The sequence below is a fragment of the Ochotona princeps genome, chromosome 1 (genome assembly GCF_030435755.1).
Source record: "Ochotona princeps isolate mOchPri1 chromosome 1, mOchPri1.hap1, whole genome shotgun sequence".
NCBI classification, from domain to species: Eukaryota; Metazoa; Chordata; class Mammalia; order Lagomorpha; family Ochotonidae; genus Ochotona; species Ochotona princeps.
Genome location: NC_080832.1, coordinates 45,443,631 through 45,465,228, shown reverse-complemented (window position 1 = coordinate 45,465,228; position 21,598 = coordinate 45,443,631). Strand labels below are relative to the sequence as shown.

Here is a 21,598-nt window from a genome sequence, read left to right as displayed (position 1 = left end):
TGTCCAGAGGTCTGGAACTGTGATTCCCCCTGCTAACTTCCTGTTCTTCAGGATAGTTCTAGCTATCCGTGGTTTTTTGTGCTTCCAGATGAACCTTTGGATCACTGTTTCCAGACTCCAGATGCAGTAGAAATCAAGACCAAAATAAACAATTGGGACCTCATCAAACTAAGAAGCTTCTGTACAGCAAAGGAAACAATCAACAAAGTAAAAAGGCAACCCACAGAATGGGAGAAGATCTTCGCACACGACATAGGTGATAGAGGGCTGATCTCCAGAATATACAAAGAGCTACAAAACAACCAAAATGTCAAAACAAATAAGCCACTCAAGAAATGGGCATGGGAAATGGGCAAACACTTCACAAAGGAACAAACCCAAATGGCAAATAAACATATGAAAAAATGCTCAAATTCCCTGGCAATAAGGGAAATCCAAATTAAAACATCAATGAGGTACCACCTAACGCCAGTAAGACTGGCCCACACGAACAAAAGCACCAACGACACTTGTTGGCGAGGTTGCGGGGAAAAGGGAACCCTACTCCACTGCTGGTGGGGCTGAAGGCTGGTACAGCCTCTATGGAAATCAGTATGGAGAATATTCAAACAACTCAAATTCAACATACCGTATGATCCAGCAATAGCACTCCTAGGAATATATCCAGAACACTTGTTTTATGAGAAACCAACATGCACTCTTATGTTCATAGCAGCACAATCAGCAATTGCAAAAACATGGAAGCAACCAAAATGCCCATCAACAGAGGATTGGATAAGAAAGCTATGGTTCATCTACTCCATGGAATACTACTCAGCTATTAAAAAAAACCAAAATGCAGTTCTTTGTGGCCAAATGGGCCCAACTGGAAACCATAATGCTAAGGAAAATGAGCCGATCCCAAAAGGTTAAATACCACATGTTTGCCTTAATTTAAGATGATATGATGTTATGTATAACATATTATGTTATGTATGTTATATGTTGTGTATAAACTAAAATTGAAGTATAGGTGAGGTGGTCACAGAAGGTGGCTGGGAACTCACATTTACTTTTAACATATTGGTTACTCATTACTATGTCAATTAATTCCATAATGATGTAAATTTTTGCTGATGGTATGTTGGAGCTTTCAATTGACTGGGATGATACTCTGCTGGCTCTGTCTTCAGACCAAAGAGGGTATACCTAAGAAGCCGTTGAACTTGACGGGACAATAAGATGCCGGACTCTATGTTTGGTATACGCTTGCAATGGGGGAATCTCAACTGAACTTGAGCCGTGGTTATGCAACAAGGTGGAGGAATCCACCATGGTGGGAGGGTTTGGGGAGGGGTGGGGAGAACCCAAGTATCTATGTAACTGTGTCACATAATACAATGTAATTATTGAAGTTAAATAATAAATAATTAAAAAAAACTTTTCCTTTAAATAATTAAATGCTCTTGAATTTGCATGCTCAATAAAGCTATCCTTTTGTATTTAAAAAAAATGGCTTAGGATACCTACATCCTATATAGTGTATCTAGGTTCAAGTTCTGGCTCGAATTCTGATTTCAGGCTCCTGCTAATGATACCCTGGAATACAGCTGATGGTGGTTCAAGTGATTGCATCTCTCCTTATCCATGTGGGAGAATAGCGTTAGTTCCATATCCTTGGTTTTTATTTGGCCTTGCCCAGATCATTATGGGCATTTCAAAACTTAACCAGAAGAATGAGGGTAAATGTAAAACATAAGACATTAAAGAATAAAAGACATTCAATTTATTAGATGAGGAAGCAAAGGTTTGCAGTTTTAGCTATTGTTCTAGGATATTTAAAAAAATGTTTTCATGGGATTATCAAAATTTTGATGTAGGGGTTCAGGCCTTGGGGTTGGTGTCAACTGTAGCTCCCTGCAGTGTGGTGGCTGTGGGGGTGGGGTGCCCCTGCTGGGCCAGACCCAATGCTGGGGACTAAAGCCAAAGACACTGCTGCAAGTCCTCGGCCTTGGGCGGCCAGCACACCAAGTGGTGCCAGGCTTTACCTGCTGGCTGCCCGGTGGCTAACTCTTGGGTTTTTAATATATGTAGTTGTTGCCTGGGGACACCCATAAGTAAGGCTAGTTTTAGTGTAGGTGAGAGATGAGTTCTGGGTCATTCCCAGTGACAGGGTCATGAAACTTTCTCTCATGCGTGGGGACTGAGACCTGGTGGTTTGGAGGGAAGTATCCAGAAGATTATTTGGGTCAGACTGATTCACCAGCCCAATTAGGAATCCAGAGATGAGCTGTTAGCATAGAGCATTGCTAATGGCCACACACCAGTCCACACCAAAGCTATGGATGGGGACCTGTTTGGCAGGGCTGGGTACCATTGCCCGACTGGGTGGTGGAATAGTGCAGTGGTCACATTTGGCAGGGGTAAGACACTATCCAGCACGCGAGAGAACTTGGTCTGGGGGTAAATTCTGTGGGGGAAGTGTGGGCCCAACCCTGTGGAAATACAAGTCCCACTGGTTAGCTCAAAAGCTGGGGTTGCAATGGACTAAGCTAGGTGTGACCATGGCACCTGCCATCACTCTCAGGTAAAGGAACCCACAACAGTCTGGGCAGGTCAAGGCAGCAGCACCCGAATATGCATTCTAAAACAGGATGTGGAGTGGGCCGTGCTGCAACTGAAAGGAGGGGGACTGGGCAGGGCCGAGCAAGCCTTAACTCACAAGAAAGAACAGAAATTAGGCTTGAGCACAGGTCATGCCGAGTAGGCCCTTGCACCTACTGGTCTGCGTCAGCCAGGGACGCTAAGCCTCAGCATCTAAGGCAGGGGACAGGACAGGTGAGGGGTTCTGCCAAGCTGAGTCAGAACAACCACTGGCCTGTACTTGATCTAAGACTAGGGATAGGCCTGGTTGGGGAGCTAAGGGGACACCCTAGCTGGGTTGAGATTCCCACCAAGGAGCACATGGGCTGGAATGGTGGCTGCATTCTGATCAAGATCCAGTTGTAGTCTCTCTTGGCACAAGTGTGGACTAGGACTGGACACACCAGGCCGGGCCAGACTCCAACACCTTCTGGTGTTCTCGGGGACCAGGACTGATGTGGGACAGACTAGACTAGGTCTCAACCCCTACTGAGCCATATGTGAGCTGTATGTGGGTATGGACGAGCCGTGGCTGGGCTGAAACATCCAACAGCAAGAACCAGCTTGTGTTGAAGGCCAGTCAGGAAAAGTCACTATTCCTGCTAGGACAGGAGGTGAACTGAGTAGGGCTGGCTCATGGACCCCCTGATATGTGCAAAATCCGGCATTGGAAGAGGTTCTGATGGAGGAGCCTGAGCAACCCCTCTGGCAGGACACAGATCCTGCAGGTAAGTGCAAGAAGCATAATAGGAAACAGCCCAGAACAAGCTATGGAAATTATCCCACTGGCATACATTTGGCATGGGTTGGGGTGAAGCTGTTCACATCACCCACTGGCGAATTCAAGAACCAGATCAGAGTGTGTGTCGGGCCAGGTTTGGTTGCAACACATACCAGTGCACACTGAGGAATGCCAAGGTGAGATGAACCACACCAGATGTGGTTGCAGCACCCAAGCAGCACATGTGAAAACCAGGGGGAGGAGGCAAAGCCGGCAAGGGAATGTGGGCTCCCCTGCTGGACAACCACTCCCATCGGAAAGTGTGAGTCAAGATGGGGGCAGACCAGACTAGGCAGGGCTACAACACCTGTGGGCCTCATGTGAGCTAGATAAGGGAAGGGCCAGAGGGGGCTGACTGTTCCAACTGGTGCAAGCAAAAATTAGAGTAGGTGAGGGATGGTTGGGCTTCGCTGTAGCATCAGCGGGCAGAGGTTGGCACTGGGAGCTAATTCTGTCAAGTCAAATACCAGAACCATCCGGAGAGTGCATAATCTGGGAGTGGGAGTGGCATAGTAGGGAGACAGTGGGCACCTCCCTTGGGGTTACCACTCTCACTGGAGAGCACAAAAACCTGGACAGGGGCAGGGGTGGCTAGACAGAAAGATACCTGCCAGTATGTGTGTGGGCTGTATAGTAGGTTGGTTGGGTTGAACCAGGCTTCAATGCCCATTGACATGTACAAGAGCTAAATGGGGTGTGGGGCAGACTGAACAACCCTGCAGTACATACTGGCAAGCATGGGAACCAGGGTAGGGTGCAGAACTGATGGCGGTTATGGGGAGTCACCCCAACTAGGCTGCAGCTCCCACTGGTTTGTGTGAGGACTGGTATGAAGTGGGTAGGATCGAGCTGGACTACAATACCCATTGGTTCAAGTGGAAGACAGGGCTGGAAACAGAACTGATCTGGCAATAGCAACAACCAGCACGTGCATAAGCTGATTGGGGCGATGGATGGTGTCGGACCCTGTACTGGCAAACTCATGCAAGAATCAGGTTTGGCTTCAGCAGCCAGGAGGCTGCTGGGGGCTGCAGGAGAGAGCGTCTTGCTCGGCTCCCAATCTCAGCCAACATGTGCTCATGCTGAGCTGGGCCCGGGAGGCCAGTGTGCTAATTGGCTCCAGGCTGTGCCTGCTGGCCCCCCGGCCGGGGAGCTCTGGGGTAATGGATGTTCGAATCACTGCTTAGATAGCTCTAGGCTGACCCCACTGTTTCTGGGATCTGAGTCAATCCTAAAGATTCCCAATGCCAGTAACTCTTCCTTTGAAGAACTTCTAGTCACTTAATAACGCTGAGCTTTGAACACCTATCATGCAAAAGTTAAGCTCCGGCTTGTCTAGCAGGATATTTTTTTGCCTGACATGATGATGGTTCAGGAGACTGGTCACATTAGGCAGGGCCATAATATTAACTAGCACTCTAGAACCTTATCCTGGGGTGGATTCTGTGCAGGATGTGTGGGCCACACCTGTAGAAAGTTTAGTCCCACTCATAAACCTAAAGTTTGGGTGGTTATGGACTAAGCTAGGTGTGACCAAGAAGCTTGCCATCAATCACAGGCAAAGGGACCCGCCACAGACTGGACTGGGCAAGGCAGCAGCACCCAAATGTGCATCCTGAATAGGTTGTGGGGTGGGCCGGGCTGCAACATTCACCAGCTCATACAAGGCCTAATGGGAGGCCAGAGTACACCGGGCACTGGCCTAAAACCCAATGGCATGTATGTAAACTGGTTCTGGGAGTGGATCAAGTGAAGGAACTTGGGAAGCTCCCATGGCAAATCATAGCTCTCGCTGGTGAACACGTCGTCCAGATCTGGGGGTCGGACAAGCAGGGCATAGTAGCTCCAAAATGTGTAAATTGGTAATGGAACAGAATGTCCTGCGCAGGACTGAGCAAACCTTTGCCTACAAGCAAAACTAGAAACCAGCATGGAGCACAGGTCAAACCGAGCTAGGCTCTTGCACCCACTGGTCCTCAGAGCAACCACGGGCAGGTGTATGATTTACAGCTAGGAACAGGCCCAATCAGGGAGGTAAGGGGACACCCTAGCTGGGTTGAGGTTCCCACCAAGGGGCGCATGTGCTGGAATGGGGGCTGCGTTCTATCTAGGAAACAGTTGTAGTCACCCTAGGCACTAGTGTGGGCTGGGATTGGATGCACCAGGCCAGTTCAGATCCCAACACCATCTGGTGTCATGGAGAACCAGGGTAGATGTGGGAGTGACTAGGCTGGGTCTCAACCCCCTACTGAGCCATATGTGAGCTGTATGTGGGTATGGACAAGCCATGGCTGGGCTGAAACATCCAACAACAAGAACCAGCTTGTGTTGAAGGCCAGTCAGGAAAAGCCACTGTTCCTGCTAGGACAGGAGGTGAACTGAGTAGGGTTGGCTCAAGGACCCCCTGGCATGCGCAAAATCTGGCATTGGGAGGGGTTCTGATGGAGGAGCCTGGGCAACTCCTCTGGCAGGACACAATCCCTGCAAGTATGCGCAAGAAGCATGATAGGAAACAGCCCAGAATAGGCCTTGGAAAGTTTCCCACTGGCACACATTCAACATGGGTCAGGGGCAGACCAGGCTGAATCAGTTCATGTCATCCACTGGCAAATCCGAAAATCCGATCACCAGAACAGAGTGTGGGATGAGCCGGGTTTGGTCGCGACAAAACAAGCACACATTATGGAATGCCAGGGCGTGGTCGCCTGTACTGGATATGAATGCAGCACCCAACCAGCACACGTGAGATCCAGGAAGGGAGGGGCAGAACTGGCAGGGGGATTAAGGGGCTGGTCCCCTCACTGGACAGCTGCTCCCACTGGAGAGCGTGGGCTGGGATGGGGACAGACCAGACTAAGCAAGGCTACAACACCTGTGGGCCTCATGTGGACTAGATCAGGGAAAAGCCAGGCTGGGCTGATTATTCCTGCTGGTGCAAGCATAAATTAGAGTGGGTGAGGGATGTTTGGGCATAGCCGCAGCATCAGCTGGCAGAATCTGGCACTGGGGACTAATTCTGTCAAGTCGAATCACAGAACCACCTAAAGAGTGCATAAACCGGGACAGAGAGACCTGGGAGGGAAGGGGTGGGTTCCCCCTTCTTGGGTCACTGTTCCCATGGGAGGGCATGAAAACTAGGACAGGGGCTGGGATGGCTGGATAGAGAGGCACTCAGCATCATCTGTGAGGGCTGGATGGTTGAGTTGGTTGGATGGAGCTAAGTTTTGATACCCATTGACAAGTGCCAGAGCCAAATGGGATGGGGGACAGACTGGTCTTCTGCTACACATGCTGGCAAACCAGGGTGGGGGGCGGGCCTGGTGGGGGTTATTGTGGGTCGCCCTGACTGGGCTGCAGCTCCCACTGGTTGATGTAAGGGCCGAACCAGACTGGACTGCAACACCCATTGGTTCCAGTGGAAGTCAGGACTGAGGACAGAACCAACCCAGCAATTGCAATCACCAGCTGATTGGGGTGATGGACTGTGCTGGGCCCTGTGCTTGCTAGAACATGCAGGAAACTAGTCTGGGAATACCTCAAGGTTTCTTTGGAGATCTCCCCAATCGAACTGCTGGACTCAGAACTCTGACCAAGAAAACACAGAGGACAGAACAGGTCAATCATTCATCTCAGCTATATGTTGGCAGCGAAATACTGGGCAAACGGAGACTTTATGATGGACCATATCAATCAGTGGACGACCTCATCGAGCGAAACTGGCAGCGATTCATAACTGGAGAACTATTGAAACCACTTGGGCAGATATCTCGGAGCGTGCCCCACATCCGGGACTTGGGGTGGGTGGGTAAACGGGTGGAGCTTCTCCCTCAATATCCCCCTTTACCAAAGATGCATGATGGAGACAATGTGGACATGATGGTGTTGCCCACTTCCCTGTACCCCCTGAACCTTTTTTGTTGTTGTTGTTCTTTAACTGTAATTAACTATGTGAAGATTGTCAGCAACAATACAATAAAATAGATTAAAAAAAAAAGAATCAGGTTTGGGATCATCTCAGATGAAGTTTCTTGAGAGATCCTTCCAATTGAACTGCTGATCTCAGAACCCCAACCATGAAGAGACTATGTCAGCCAGTGGACTCTGAATAGGTTTCATCGCAATTGGAACGGCGAGTTGGCAGCAAGTCACAACTGTTGAACTATCAAAACTGCTTGAGCAGGACCCTCAGAGTGCGCCTCACATTGGGTATCTAGGATGGGTGGGAGGCTGGGTGGGGCTTTTCCCTTTGTTTCTCCCCTGATCCCAGATACAGGAAAAAATGATAATATTAGTGTGAAAACAATGGTATTACCCACTTTTATCCTGTAACCCTTGGCCGTTGTACCCTAATCAACCTAGTAAGATTATTTTTAAAAATTAAAAAATTAAAAAAAGTTGATGTGGCTCCTCCATGGCAGCTCAATGCATTGTTTTGTGTTTACCATAAAGTAGATTCATAAAGAGGAAAAGAGACAGTAGGAGACAGAATTTACTAGTTGCTATCCTACAATCTGTGGTATAGTCTCAAGAGTCTCAATTAAGATTGGATTTGTCCGTATTGAAGTCTTGGTTGTTTCAATGCTGGGAGGGTAAAGGGGCTCAACTTTAGTGTTACTTTCTGCTTCAGAATGTAAACAACAGAAGATCCCATCAGATTCAGAAACAATCCTCCAAGTTTGCCAATACTGAAAAAGGCAGAACATGCCCCAGGGTTTTGGACATATATTAAAACTTGGGCTGATTCTCTTTCTTCCTTGACTTCCATCTAAACTCAAGATTGAACCCTTTGAACCCAATTCCCCATATTCCTTAAGCCCTTTCTGCATAAGTACCCTCACTCAGCTTCAGCTAGATATTCAGAAAACTGTTTCATGCAAGACAGGTAAAATGTCCGCAGCAAGCAGTCTTCAAAACTCGGAATCATTCACTGTGTCTTCTTCAACTGTGCAAACATGCTGTTCCTGTTAATTATTTTCCAAAATAACTAATATTATTTGGACCCTGTTGAAAACTTCACAGCGTTGTGATTTTCTCCAGAATCTGTATAAGCCAAAACTTTCATAGCCCAATGGCCAAAGTGAGTCAGAATCAATATGGAAGTGAATGGGAACTTGGGAGAAGTAGCTCTCACTCAGGAGGGGAAGAAGAGCAAAACATCATCTATACAATATATGTATATACATTCGTTCTCATAGATGAACTGTATGATGGAGACTAACATACTGGAAAGTGAAGATATGTTACAGTATGCATCTCTACCCCTGAATAAAAGGACTTCCAAAAAAAACTGTTAATTATATCCTGACTATAGGATTCTAAACTTTCTACCACTGTCTATAGCTAAAACGCCATGATACAGTTAGATGGCAGAATGTAGGACTTGTGACTTGCTGAAGGACTACACTGTTATAATAATATGGGGGCAAACAGGGCATGGGGAGAGGGAATCCCTATGCCTACAAAACTGTATCATGAAAAGTCATATCTATATATATATATATATGAAATGTAAATAGAATATAAGCATTTTTTTAAAGAAGTGCAAAATTTCCAAGCCTTAATCACACATGTGGTCAAGCACTTGCCTCCCATTGCTTTGTCTGGGCATTTTTGGCAGTTGGGTCCTTAATTGCTGGACCCAACAAGAGCCAGAAGGAGTGTGCCTCACGTGCCGCTGATGCTCCCCTCTGGAAATACCCTAAGCTGGGCAAAAGCGAAAACACAAGCTATGTGATCAAGGATGAAGCGATGCCGGAGCTAAGCAAAACTGAGAGTTGGACCTGCGCATCTGTTGTGTTGTGTACTCAGTCAGCGCTCAGCTCATGGGCACCCGGAGTTCCGGAGGTGTGCACATAGCTGCGCTCTGAGGCCAACCTAAAGCCCTGGTCCAGGGAGGGACAGAGCGGCCCCAACCTGCAAGGGCATTCAGCCGGGTACTGTCAAACGTAATTCCTCGGATGACACTCGGCTTTACAAATTTTGTTTTTTACCCCTGGGAAAGTGCAGAGAGACTATTATTGTGCCTGCCCCGCAGCCCTACCGCTAAGAAGACGCTTGCTTATAAAACTAGGTTAGAGACCTGTCTATTCGTTTTCTTAAAAAGTGTGTGTGTGTGTGTGTGTGTGTGTGTGTGTGTGTATATATATATATATATATATATATATATATATATATATCGCTGCGGCCGCTTGGGGAGTGAATCATCAGATGGACGATCTTCCTCTGTCTCTCCTCCTCTCTGTATATTTGACTTTCCAAATAAATAAATAAATCTTTAGAAAAGAAAAGGAAAAGGAAAACTGGATCAGAAGCGGAGTGGCCAGAATTCCAACAGGTTACTAGGATGCAAGGACATCACAAACATTTTCCCCATAATCTTTTCAAAGGGACCGTTTGCAGTTTTATAGCTTGGGAATCCCTGAGGAGCTTTCCATTGGATTTTAACTAGGGCATAGCTACGCATCTATCCATAGACTCTGTTGTCCTTGCTCCCAGTTTTAAGTCTGGGCTCCCAAACTTAAGTCAAAGCTCCCAAAGTTAAAGCTTCTTTTTTTAAAAAAAAAAGATTTTATTATTATTGGAAAGCCGGATATACAGAGAGGAGGAGAGACAGAGAGGAAGATCTTCCATCAGATGTTTCACTCCCCAATTGAGCCGCAACCGGCCGGTACGCGCCGATCCGATGCCGGGAACCAGGAACCTCTTCCAGGTCTCCCACGCGGGTGCAGGGTCCCAAAGCTTTGGGCCATCCTCGATTGCTTTCCCAGGCCACAAGCAGGGAGCTGGATGGGAAGTGGAGCTGCCGGGATTAGAACCGGCGCCCATATGGGATCCTGGGGCTTTCAAGGCGAGGACTTCAGCCGCTAGGCCACGCCGCTGGGCCCAGTTAAAGCTTCTTCTTCTTCTTTTTTTTTTTTTTTTCTTTACAGATCCAAGATGGGAGGTTTTAATTATTTTATGGTTGGGGAAAAATCAGAACATTATAAAATATAATCTTCAAAAGAAAATTAACATTCAAATGAACACTATATTTTTAATATTCACTTACATATTTTAGTAATGCATGCAAATTAATAACTTTCATATTTCAAATTATTACTAATTTTACTTACACAAGGCGAGTTGAAGCAAGAAGAGAAGTATAATTACATTTCTAGAATTATATCTATAAACTACAGTAAATCTGGACACTCCACATTAAAAATAAATTATCATTTAAAGAAATAAAACTATATACACAAATATATGGGAAAAAGCATAAGCAATATCATTATAATCTCCTTCAAACCACTAGTCAGCACATTTTAGGTAATTTAAAATAAATATAATATAAATAAAGAATATCTAGTTAATATTTGGGGGGGTTGTTTGTTTTGATTTGATTTGTTTGTGTCCCATTTCACATATTTTTCAGGAGTTTAGTGGTTGGTTTGATTTCAGATGGTATTTTGCAAAACAAAATGTATTTATTTATTTGAAACTCACATGGGGAAAATCAATTGAGGGTGGGAATTTGGGGTAAGGGTGAGGAAATCCCAGGCCCTATTGAATTGTACCACAAAATTCAAAATAAAAAATGCAAACAAACAAACACACACCAGACGGGGTTCCCATTTGCTAGTTTATTCCCAAATGCTTACAATAGCTACATCTGAGCAGGTGCTGAGCAGGCAGCCAGGAACTCAATAGAGATCTCCCACGTGTATAACAAGAACCCAGTTACCACGCATCTCATTGTCTGCATTTTCAAGAAGGTGGAAATAGAAGCCAAAGGTGGGTAGCAAACTCAGGCAAGCACATGTGGAATGCAGATGTCTTAATCTATGTCTAAACTGCTGGTTTCCAATATTAATAGCGTTACCTTTCAGTTGTACTTTTCTTATCAATTCAAGACCTGTTTTTTTATCTAGTCCATTTTTTTTCCCTCAAATGTGTGTCATAGGAATCTACTCTTAGTTTCAATTCATCTTTATATTTTAATGTGTTTGGTATGTTTTACATTAAAGAGGAAACTGGGAATAATATTAATGTTTTCTTGGGGTAGATGTGTGACTTAGAAGTGAAATCATCCCATATCAGCTTGTGTATGCTTGAGTACTGATTCTGTTCCTGTTTGATGGTTCAAGGAGTTGTGTCCCTGCTACTCATGTGGGACATCTTGCTTAAGCTACTGATACCCAGCTAAAGCTTCTTAAGTCAAAGCTCCCAAACTCTGCTCCCTGCCCCCAGGTCTGACAGCCACTATTCCTGTAACGTCCTTTCCTGTCCATCTGACCCAGCTAGGCAACCAAGCACTTGCAAACTCCCAGGAGGAGAACGCCAGTCACAACCGGTTCTCGGGGCACCAGGGGAAGACTTGGAGATCGGAGTCAACCAACACCGCTCCCTAGCGGTGCGCGGTTCACCGACGGAGGACACATTCTGTGAAATAGTTAAAATGAAGCGGAGCGTCGCGTTTTCCATTGCCTGCTCAGGGATCAGCCAAAGCCGCCTGTGCTTCCTAGAACTATTCCTCTAAAAGCCACTGAGTCCAAGTCCCAAACATTTGCCCAAATTTTAAAGGACACCGGGCCCGCCGGGGAAAGCCTGCTGTGCGGGGCTGGGCAAGCCCTCCGCACTCCTCGAAAGCAGCTCGGGGCCGTAGCCACGAGAAGAGAGGAGTGACCTCCGCAGCCTGAGGGGAATCAGGTGTAAAGGAGTCCCAGAAAAAAGGGCAGAGTCTGACTTCACAGGAGCCGAATGGGATGTCGGCCCGAGACAACAGAACTGGGACGTGCAGCCACGGCCAGGAGGCGCCGAGGCGGTGGCAGAACAGCGGTCACCAGCTTCAGCAACCACATTTCGCCGCCCAGAGAGCTCGACAGCGCCCGGGAACGATCCCCGAGTCCCTGAACATTGGCGGCGACCCGGATCCCTTAGGAGATTCGTGGGACAGCGCTCCCGGGTCTCCTTACACGCATCGCTGGGAACCCAGAGCACGGAATTTGCTCCTCTTGAGACTCAGCTCCCCAAGCTTGAGCCTGGGGCTCTCCCAGGAGCCCTCTGCCCAACTCCTGTTCCATCTAAAAGTCCCAATTCCCCCTGCGATCGAACGAGCAATTCCCCCTGTCTCTCTCCCTCTCATAATACCCTAGGAAATTCCTCCTTGTACTGTGAAGCCTCAGGCTCCACAGTCCGCGCCAACCTGGGCCGCGTGCTGGCTGCCCCGGACCCTTATGGAAACACGCGCGCGCCCACTGGGGCGCTCATTCGTCGCTCCCCATTGGCCCCCAGCTCTCTGTCCCACCCTCCCGCCTCCCACTCCGCGGCCCCCGAGTGGCGTCAGCACGCCCGCCAGGCGTGGGGTTTAAATGTCCACTGACTGGAGCCTAGGCGCGCCTGTCCCGAGCGCGGTCGGGGCTAGAATTACGGGAGTGGGAAGGGAAAGGAGCGTGCGGGATCCCGAGCTACAGAGCGCGCTGCCGCTCGCTGCGCTGCCCCTCGCTGCGCTGCCCATGACTTGGGAGCTGGAACTCAAGTGTCGCCGGTGCAGTATTCCTGTGTTCTGCCGAAGGAGTGTTGATGAAAAATCCTTTAACTTCCACTGTGGAGAGCCATGAGCTGTCTGGATGTTATGTACCAAGTCTATGGTCCTCCGCAGCCTTATTTCGCAGCCGCCTACACGCCTTATCACCAGGTACGTGGTCCTCTTGGTGCGAGTCCGGGACCTCGGGGAGTAGTAGCGCTCAGTGCTGCCCGGAACATCCCTGAACTCCCAGTTCCCTGATGCCTCCGCTCGCCCCGGGCATCGGACCAGCGGCTGCCGCGGTCCGGATGCGAGGGTTGCCCGCGCTGTCTCACGGTTGGTTGCACAATTATCCCTTCTAGTTCGTCTGTTTGCTCTCTCCAGGCAGCACCTAAAGCTCGCTAAGGTGTGCCCGTGTCCTATCCGTAATCTGTATCAAACGAGGCAGCACAGACTGGACTTAACTTGCTGGAGTCTTACCGAACTTCCAATCTGTTGCTGTTGCTTGGAGCAGTGGAAAGGGCCCGCGTAAGCAAAACTAAATTTTGGTCCGCCTGAAGAAAGTGACAACTGCAAGGAGAATCAAAAGCAAAGATCAGCCTCTTGTTTTCTCTTTGAGATGCAAAGGTCCTCCTTATCTTTGTAAACTTATCTCGGGAAGAATTCCCTCCATTTCAGTTCTCAGGCGAGCCCACTGATTAACTACAGAACCAGCAAATTAGTAGCAAAGAGCAGCTGTTCAGATCGCATTGGTTTTACGATATTTGTAAACTTCCTGGGAGTATTACTAGGGTGTGATTGATCCAGCAGAGGCAAGCTGCATGGGTACCTCTGCTTTCTCCAATTTGACTAGCTGAATCAGAAGCCCTGCTTTCAACCAACCCATTTTTTAAGAGACCACTTAACCCCGATTCTGTAAACTCCACAACTTTCATTAAATTCGACCGATTTTGCTTTTCTTCGGGCTGTGTATAGCCTGAGTTTCATTTTTTCCATTTCCTCAGTTGACACATCAGAAACTAAGGAAATGGATAAAACAGGGGTTCTGACCAGGTCGGAAAGCGGGGCGGTCTGCACTTCCTGCCTTGGGAAAACTGGAGGACACTCCAACCACAGAGTTGATGTTTCCTACTAATTTTTTTTGCAAATACAAAATGTCTGCTCAGTAATTTGATGATAAATTGGTGATGAATTGGGTAGGTATTGCTTTTTGTTTTGTTTCCTCTTCCCCTTTTTAAAGACCTTCTGACCAGTATTTTGTGTAGTTTCCACGTTAATTTTAAGAATCACCCGAGTCCCTCATTGTAAGGCAAGTGGGAAGGTAGCATTTAAGAAATGGTGATATTACTAAATAACTGGACCCTATTGGCTCCAGCCTCTGAGATGAGCTCCTTCCAAAGATGAGATTGCAAAGAGAAGAGAGGCAGGTTGGTCCCTCCACCCCCCGGGCCATGGATCACTCTGTTGCATTAAGATCTGTCTGCTCATTCTGCTGCAGCAGACCCCAGCAAGGCTGTCTGTCTGAGGAATGCTTCACTTATTCTGAAGAGCATGTTCTCAGCAGATGCACTTGGCTTTTAAAATTGAATCAGACCTCATAGTTTACCCAAAAGTGCAACCAGAATGTTGATCTTCCACATCATGTTGTGACTTATTTCCTCTGTGTGTTGAGAAGTCTCAGTTGGACAATGGTGATCCATTGGTTTTTCCTTACTTAGGAGATCTGTTTTAATAGTGAGACCAATTTTTAAATGAAGGCTTAGTGGTGAGCAAACAAATATCAATTTACATTTATTAGAGTATACTAGATTAACCAAAGTCAGAATATTATTCCACATTTTTACCATGGGAATCATGCTAAATGCAGCTGTTTGACACTGTCTGTGGCAGCTCTTCCTTTACATTCCTGGTTTCAAGGAGTGGATTTGCAAGTGTGTGTGTGTGTGTGTGTGTGTGTGTGTGTGTGTGTTGATAAGCAGGCACATTCTCAAATGAGTATTAATATTGCATCTTATGCTTCTGTCCTGGATTCTCAGACAGGGAACAGTCAGGACTTGGATGCCCTTTATCTCTGGAAGCTGGTTTTTAAACAGTATCTGCTCTGAACCCAGCTCTGAGGTCAAATTCAACTTGCAACCTGGCTGATTAGGTGTCTTCTGAGACTTTCATCCTAGTGCTTTCTCAGTAGCAACTCCAGGAAGGCAGAAGACCATCAAGGGCAATCTTCTAAGAAAGACTCCACCTATCCTGCCCCACCCCTCCTTGCTTAAGTGCAAGTTTACATCCCTTCTGCCCCTGGGTTCCACATCGCTGCTATTACCTGCAGAGAGCACAGGGCTTAGGTATGCAAGCCAGGTTTGCTGTGGTAATGTTAGACTTTGGGATGAGAGTTGACATTAAACACAATGTGCCATGTCTTTTGAAACTGATGTTCGTATTCTTTCTCTCTCTAAGCAGAAACTAGCCTATTACTCCAAAATGCAGGATGCCCAGGAATGCAACGCCAGCCCCAGCAGCAGCGCCAGCGGCAGCTCCTCTTACTCCAGCCAAACCCCAGCCAGTGTAAAAGAGGAAGAAGGCAGCCCAGAGAAAGAGCGCCCACCAGAGGCAGAGTACATCAACTCTCGCTGTGTCCTCTTCACCTATTTCCAAGGGGACATCAGCTCTGTGGTGGATGAACATTTTAGCAGGGCTCTAAGCCAGCCTAGTAGCTACTCGCCGAGCTGTACCAGCAGCAAAACACCAAGAGGCTCTGGGCCCTGGCGAGGTGAGTTTGAGACCCTAACAAGAAGAGGTCCTCTTAGTCTGGGGTCCACTTAGGGAGACCCAGGGATATACAGCTAGTATAACTCCCAGTGTCCGTGAAGGGGTGAAGAAGAGCATTTAGAAGAACAGAGAACGGGGGAAGAGGCAGAGCAGAACCGTGAGCTGGGACAAAACACTAACCCTGGAATTGGAAGGCGTGGGTGTGTAAGTTGGCTCCACCAGTGCCTAACAATATGACCTTGGGCAAGTCTCTTACCCTTTTTGAGGTCACTCTATTTACTGATCTCTAAAATTAGAATAACATTTGTCCTCCTTACTATCCTTAGAAGGCTGTGAGATTCAAACATTTGAAAAAAAAAAGCATGTAAGTGTACTGTGGAAACGCAACATTCCCAGCACCCTCCCAAACCAGAGGATAGATGACCTCCATCAGCCATAACTTATTGGACACTTTCCCACTTTCTGAAAATTTTCCCAGGACAAAAAGCCCTAGCCCCACAACCAAAACCCAGTGATGAGTGTCTCCTGAAACAGACATGTGCTTTCTGCAGACTGCAATTACTTGGGAAATCTTGAAACAGATAATCATTGAATAAGCCAGGAAAATAGCCAAGGAGCAGCCAAGATATCCTTAAGAGTTTTCCCAAAATACACTTTGTCTTTATTTTCTGGAGCCCCCCACAAGGCACTGCCTTACTATAGCCTGGAACAAGGATATAGGTCTGGACAATAATTCTTCCTACTATTTGGAAACCTCAATATTATTCATCAACTTTGAGACAAACACAGGAGGAGTGTTCAGAAGGCATTTTCAAGAACCTTAGTTTTTTGAGATGCAGCATGCTGAGAAATCAAGATTTATTTTTTAAAGAGACAAATTTTCATTTGCCACTTAGAGGAAATGATAACCCTCATTCTCGATTTTTTTTTTCTTGAGAAAGTTGGGCAATTTGTGCAAGTCTTGCCCTTAAACAAGGTACAAAAAAGGCAGTCATTTTAATTGTATTCGGTTTTCATTCCATTTGCCTTTATACTTTAAATAGGAAGACAGTTCAACATTTAGAATGTATATGCAAAAATCATTTTTAAGTCACTAAGATGTGGTGAATATGTCTTCTCCAAGGTACAAAGGCTCCCTTAAGTAAATGTCTTTCCCAACTGAAAGCAGCAAACGCGGTCCAAATGTTGTGCTCATAAAATGCTCCCAGTTCGTTCATTATAAATTGGGGGAGAAAAACACCTCTTTTAGATACTTGTGTAACTAGTAGAGCCGGCTTTTACACAAATCCAGTTAATTCTTTCGCTGGAGTTCTTAAGGGGCGGGGGTTGGGGGCGGATATGTGAATGGTTTCTAGAAAGAAAACTAATAATAGCAAGACTTCGCAATATGTCGATGGCCTTCCAGTTTCTCTGAGGCTTCAGAGGGGCAGGTTTTCCGGAGACAGGCGGGTAGGAACGCGCGAGGGGCAGCAAGAGCGCCAGGCGGCCGACTGAGCAGGATGGAAGAGATATAACATCAGCTACGTGAGGGCAAAGGCCGGGAAGGGGAGGTCGAGTCCGCCCTGAGGCTGCTGAGGAGTCGCCGGGAGCTCTGCTTGTTCTTTCTCTCCCGGGGTTTCTGCCTGGAGCGCTCAACTTTCCTCCCCAGGTGCTCCCGGAAACCCTCTTTGCACCTTGCAGCCCCTAGGAAGCGGAGGCTGCTCACTGCAGTAGCCAAGCTTTCCTGCCATTTGTGGGTCCCGCGCATTCGGCTCTAGGGCCTCTTGGTTGGGTGCGGGTTGGGGGGGCTCCTGGCAGTGACAAGTCCTGTCTTGCTTTTTCTCCCCTCCGCCTCTCTGGCCCGCAGACGGCTCCTTTCCGATGAGCCAGCGCAGCTTCCCTGCCTCCTTCTGGAACAGCGCGTATCAGGCTCCCGTGCCCGCGCCCCTGGGCAGCCCTTTGGCCTCCGCGCACTCCGAGCTGCCCTTCGCTGCTGCCGACCCCTATTCGCCCGCGACGTTGCACAGCCACCTGCACCAGGGCGCCGCCGAGCCCTGGCACCACGCGCACCCGCACCACGCGCACCCGCATCACCCATACGCGCTGGGCGGCGCCCTGGGCGCCCAGGCCGCCGCCTACCCGCGGCCAGCCGCTGTGCACGAGGTCTACGCGCCACACTTCGATCCACGCTACGGCCCACTGTTGATGCCAGCCGCCTCGGGGCGCCCGGCACGCCTTGCCCCTGCCCCTGCCCCTGCCCCCGCGCCGGGTAGTCCACCTTGCGAGCTCTCGGCCAAGGGCGAATCGGTCGGCCCCTCCTGGAGCGCCCCCGGGGGTCCCTTCGCGAGTCCCACGGGGGACGTGGCGCAGGGCCTGAGCCTCAGCGTGGACTCAGGTAAGCGACAAGAGGGAGTTTGGCATCTCCAGTGTGCATGTGGCCAAGTTTCAGACCCCTGGGCCAAGCCCCAACGCCCATAACTGTCTTGAAGACCCCGCAGGAAGCAGTAGCTAAAAGTGCCTGGCGTAGTGGTTCGAGATGATAGGTGTCACTTTGCCAGGGTGGGATGAACATGTAAAATTTGCCCTAACCTAGCTGGTAAATATCACAGAGGACGTTAAGTTTAAAAAACAAAAATCGGATGGGCAGAGTCTAGCTTTGTGCTGTTCGATGCTGCAGCCACTAGCTGTTGATATGTGGCTAGAGCAAATTAAAAAGTACTACCTGGGTACTGCTGAGTTTCTAAAATTGCAAATCTGCATGAAGGTCATCTCGAACATATGGTTATGAACGAGATTGCATGTTCGAAATATCTTCAACACATTGCATATTTACTATAGTAGGTTCAGTGTATTAAAGCTCACCTATTTCTTTTTGCTTTTTTTCAATGTGGTTGCTAGAAAATTTGGAATTATGCCTATGGCTCCCGTTGTATTTTTTCATTGGAAGGCACTGATCTAGAGTCCTTGCTGGAGGTGTCGTTATAACCCTCCATGGTTTGGGGGTCTTTCCACCTGGTCACAGTTAATCAGGAAGGAAAAAGTTGGTGGCTGTAATAGCTGCATAACTGGCAAATTAAATAGCTCTCTTTGGAAATGAAAAACAACATTTCAACAATAATATTTAGTCTCTGAATGAAAATTAAGTTTAGATGATACATTCAAATATGGCTTTTGGTTTCATTTTAGCTTACTTTACTTTGGGGGCAAATCAAACGAGTTATATAACAGGAGCATTCTTTGGCTTAACTGTAGTCTTAGTCTTGTCCACTCCCAATTCCCTCAGTTTTTTTTCTTTGCTTTTACTGTCACTCACCCTGCCTGGTTAGGTGGAGTCTATGACTGTCACAACGAAACTATGATGAGTGTCTTTCTCTTTCCTTAATATCTGTGTCTTTCCTCCCCACCCCCTTGTCCCTCTTTTCCTGTCCTCTACCTCCCTCCCTGCCTTTATCTCTTTGTCCCTCTCTCTCGCTCCTCTGTCTGTCTCCCCCTTGTCTCTGTTTACAGGTTTGCAGCCTCAGAACAAAAGCAAGGATGTGTACTGGTTTTAGACAGCTCACCTTCTCCCCTGTAGGTCTCTGCATAGTGCAATTGGTGACACTCAGCTGAAATGGAGTGGGTTTGTAATGGCTTCTGATCTTGGTTTGCAGCTCGTCGCTATTCCCTCTGTGGTGCACCCCTTCTGAGCTGATCTGCTGACCCAGGCTTTCCCTTCCCTTTTCCTTCTCACCAGCCACGGAGGTGCAACATCTGTGCCTCCCACTTCGTGGATGAGAACACAAGGGGAAGGCAGAGACTTCAAACTTCTCCATGTGTTGGGAAAACCAAAAACCACATCTGCAGAAATCTCATCTCAAATTTGCTCTAAAACTGAAAGAGCAATTCCAAAGACTGGATTGTTTGTAAGGATTTTGGCCCAATCAGTGGAAGGAACTAATTATGGTGAGATGATTGGTCAGGTCTTATGATGTCATGTGCTTTCCTGGAAAGAGGGAAAGTGGAAAAGACTTTTGGGTGTGAATATTTGAGGCTGATGTGAATTTTTTCATTAGGTAGTGTGGATGTAGCACTACTAATGCCATGATACTCAGATTCTAAAATGCATTTATATGTATCAAAAACTGTGGTAGAGAAGTGAAAAGAACCTTGTTCCTTCTTCCTCATTGCTCAGCCACCAGCTCCCTTGCTGCCCCAAATCAACACCCGCTCCAGACACAAAGACACACTTTTTCCTCTGGACTGTGAACTTGGACTCCTCAGTCTAAATGTGAGTGGCAAGTGGCTTATCTGGAGCCACCTGCTAAAGTCTTACTGAAATGCAGCTGTTGTAGGACAACTGTTTAAAACTCCAGAAATACACTGACCAACGTGGCACTTCCCAGTATTTGGCAGAATAATTACAACTGCTCTGGATATATTTTATATGTATGTATATGTATAAATCTTTTGTACAAGGAACATTTTATGATGAAAGAAGAAACCCTTCCTTCTCTTCAACAAATTCTATCCCTTCTATATCCTCTGGATTGAAAAAAAATGGCAACAAGAGATCGCAACTAGGAATCAGCACAAGAGGAAGAAATATCTGTGAAGTCTCTAGTACCATGAATATTTTTGTCAGTCCCTACAGTTGTGATTTGGTTACTTTAGTGTTGGGACAGGAGGAGGAATTTGCATGTGAGCAAAGCTGAAGGTGATGAGAAAAGAAATGAACATTATGAATGTTAAAAATACATGTTTACTATGAGTTCACAATGTTGTTTCATAAAAGAAAAACCAGTGTCACTGTTTTTCTCTAGTGGAATAAAATATAGTACAGCTATATACATATGAATGCATATATATTTTTGTTTGCTCATAATGTATGTTATGCTGTGAAGTCAGCTAACTCCATTCCTATTCATATCAACTCTGGGCATAAGAAGTTAAATTTCTTCCCTCTGTTATACAGATGAGAAAAGCTGGGTTTGTAGAATCCAAAGGCCCACCTGTTAACACAGAGCAAGTCAGAAACAGAGGTGGTCCACAGAGCGTCACCTTTAGATCCTTATACAGATACAGATTCATTATTTCCCAAATGGGAATTACTGATACTTGTTAAATTCTAGATTATGAAGTCAGTCAAGTTTAAAATGTTTCTGAATTATTGGGATTCACATATTTAAAAAAAATAAGATTAGAAACCAGATCTTTCACTGGACAAAGAACCAGAGGAAGAGAGGGAGAGAAGGAATGAAGGGAGGAGACAAAGAAAGGGAGAAGAAACAAGACATAGATACCAAGAAATTGACACCTTTCTCTTTAGTTATTGTTGATGCCAAACTCATCTGTGCTGTTCCACTAATATACTGAGGAGAGACATTTTACATCATGCTCAGATTGTCTTAGTACATTGTCAAAGGTTAAAAAACCTTATTCCACTTTTGGCTTTCATTATAACATGAAAAACAAATATAGTCCATCTTGGATAATAATCTTGAGAATTGGAAACAAGAACTCAGAACACGTACTTGGCGGAATTACCTGTCTTTCTACATTTGCAAACATGTGAAGGAAATATTATAACCACAAAAATGGTATTGCAGTTCTTGCTCAGATGCACTGTGATTATGGGTATGCTGCCCCAAGGTTAATTATTTCTCATGCACCAGACACTACTCTAAAAACTTTGTGTAAATATTAATCCATTTAATCCTCAAAACATTTCTGTGTGATATTTATTATGATAATCTCAGAGACTGGAAAACTAAGACACACCAAGGAGAAATCATTGGCCAGTCATAAACATTGTAGGTGGCAAAGCCAAGATGCAAATGCAGGCAGCAATAAGTGCTTGTCTGATTCTAATTTGTTTGCTTGCCATCCAACTTTGGACTTGTTTTGTTCCCCACAATAGATGAATGCAAAAGGAAAAAGAGCAAAGCAAGCACTGGTATTTTGTGGGA

General features: G+C 46.7%; 1 protein-coding gene across 2 annotated transcripts; it reads left to right on the top strand.

Annotated features, from left to right (window-relative positions):
* The first annotated feature begins 12,918 nt into the window (after positions 1 to 12,918).
* Positions 12,919 to 19,609, top strand: VGLL2 (vestigial like family member 2). Of its 2 annotated transcripts, XM_004597586.2 has the most exons (4): positions 12,989 to 13,079; positions 15,366 to 15,675; positions 17,521 to 18,048; positions 19,304 to 19,609. In XM_004597586.2, exons 1-4 carry the CDS (start codon positions 12,999 to 13,001, stop codon positions 19,342 to 19,344), a joined length of 960 nt encoding a protein of 319 aa, XP_004597643.2. In that variant the 5' UTR covers positions 12,989 to 12,998; the 3' UTR covers positions 19,345 to 19,609. The 2 variants fall into 2 exon arrangements, with proteins under 2 accessions (XP_004597644.2, XP_004597643.2); XM_004597587.2 differs by lacking the exon at positions 17,521 to 18,048 and having other exon boundaries at positions 12,919 to 13,079; positions 19,304 to 19,421.
* Positions 19,610 to 21,598: the final 1,989 nt, after the last annotated feature.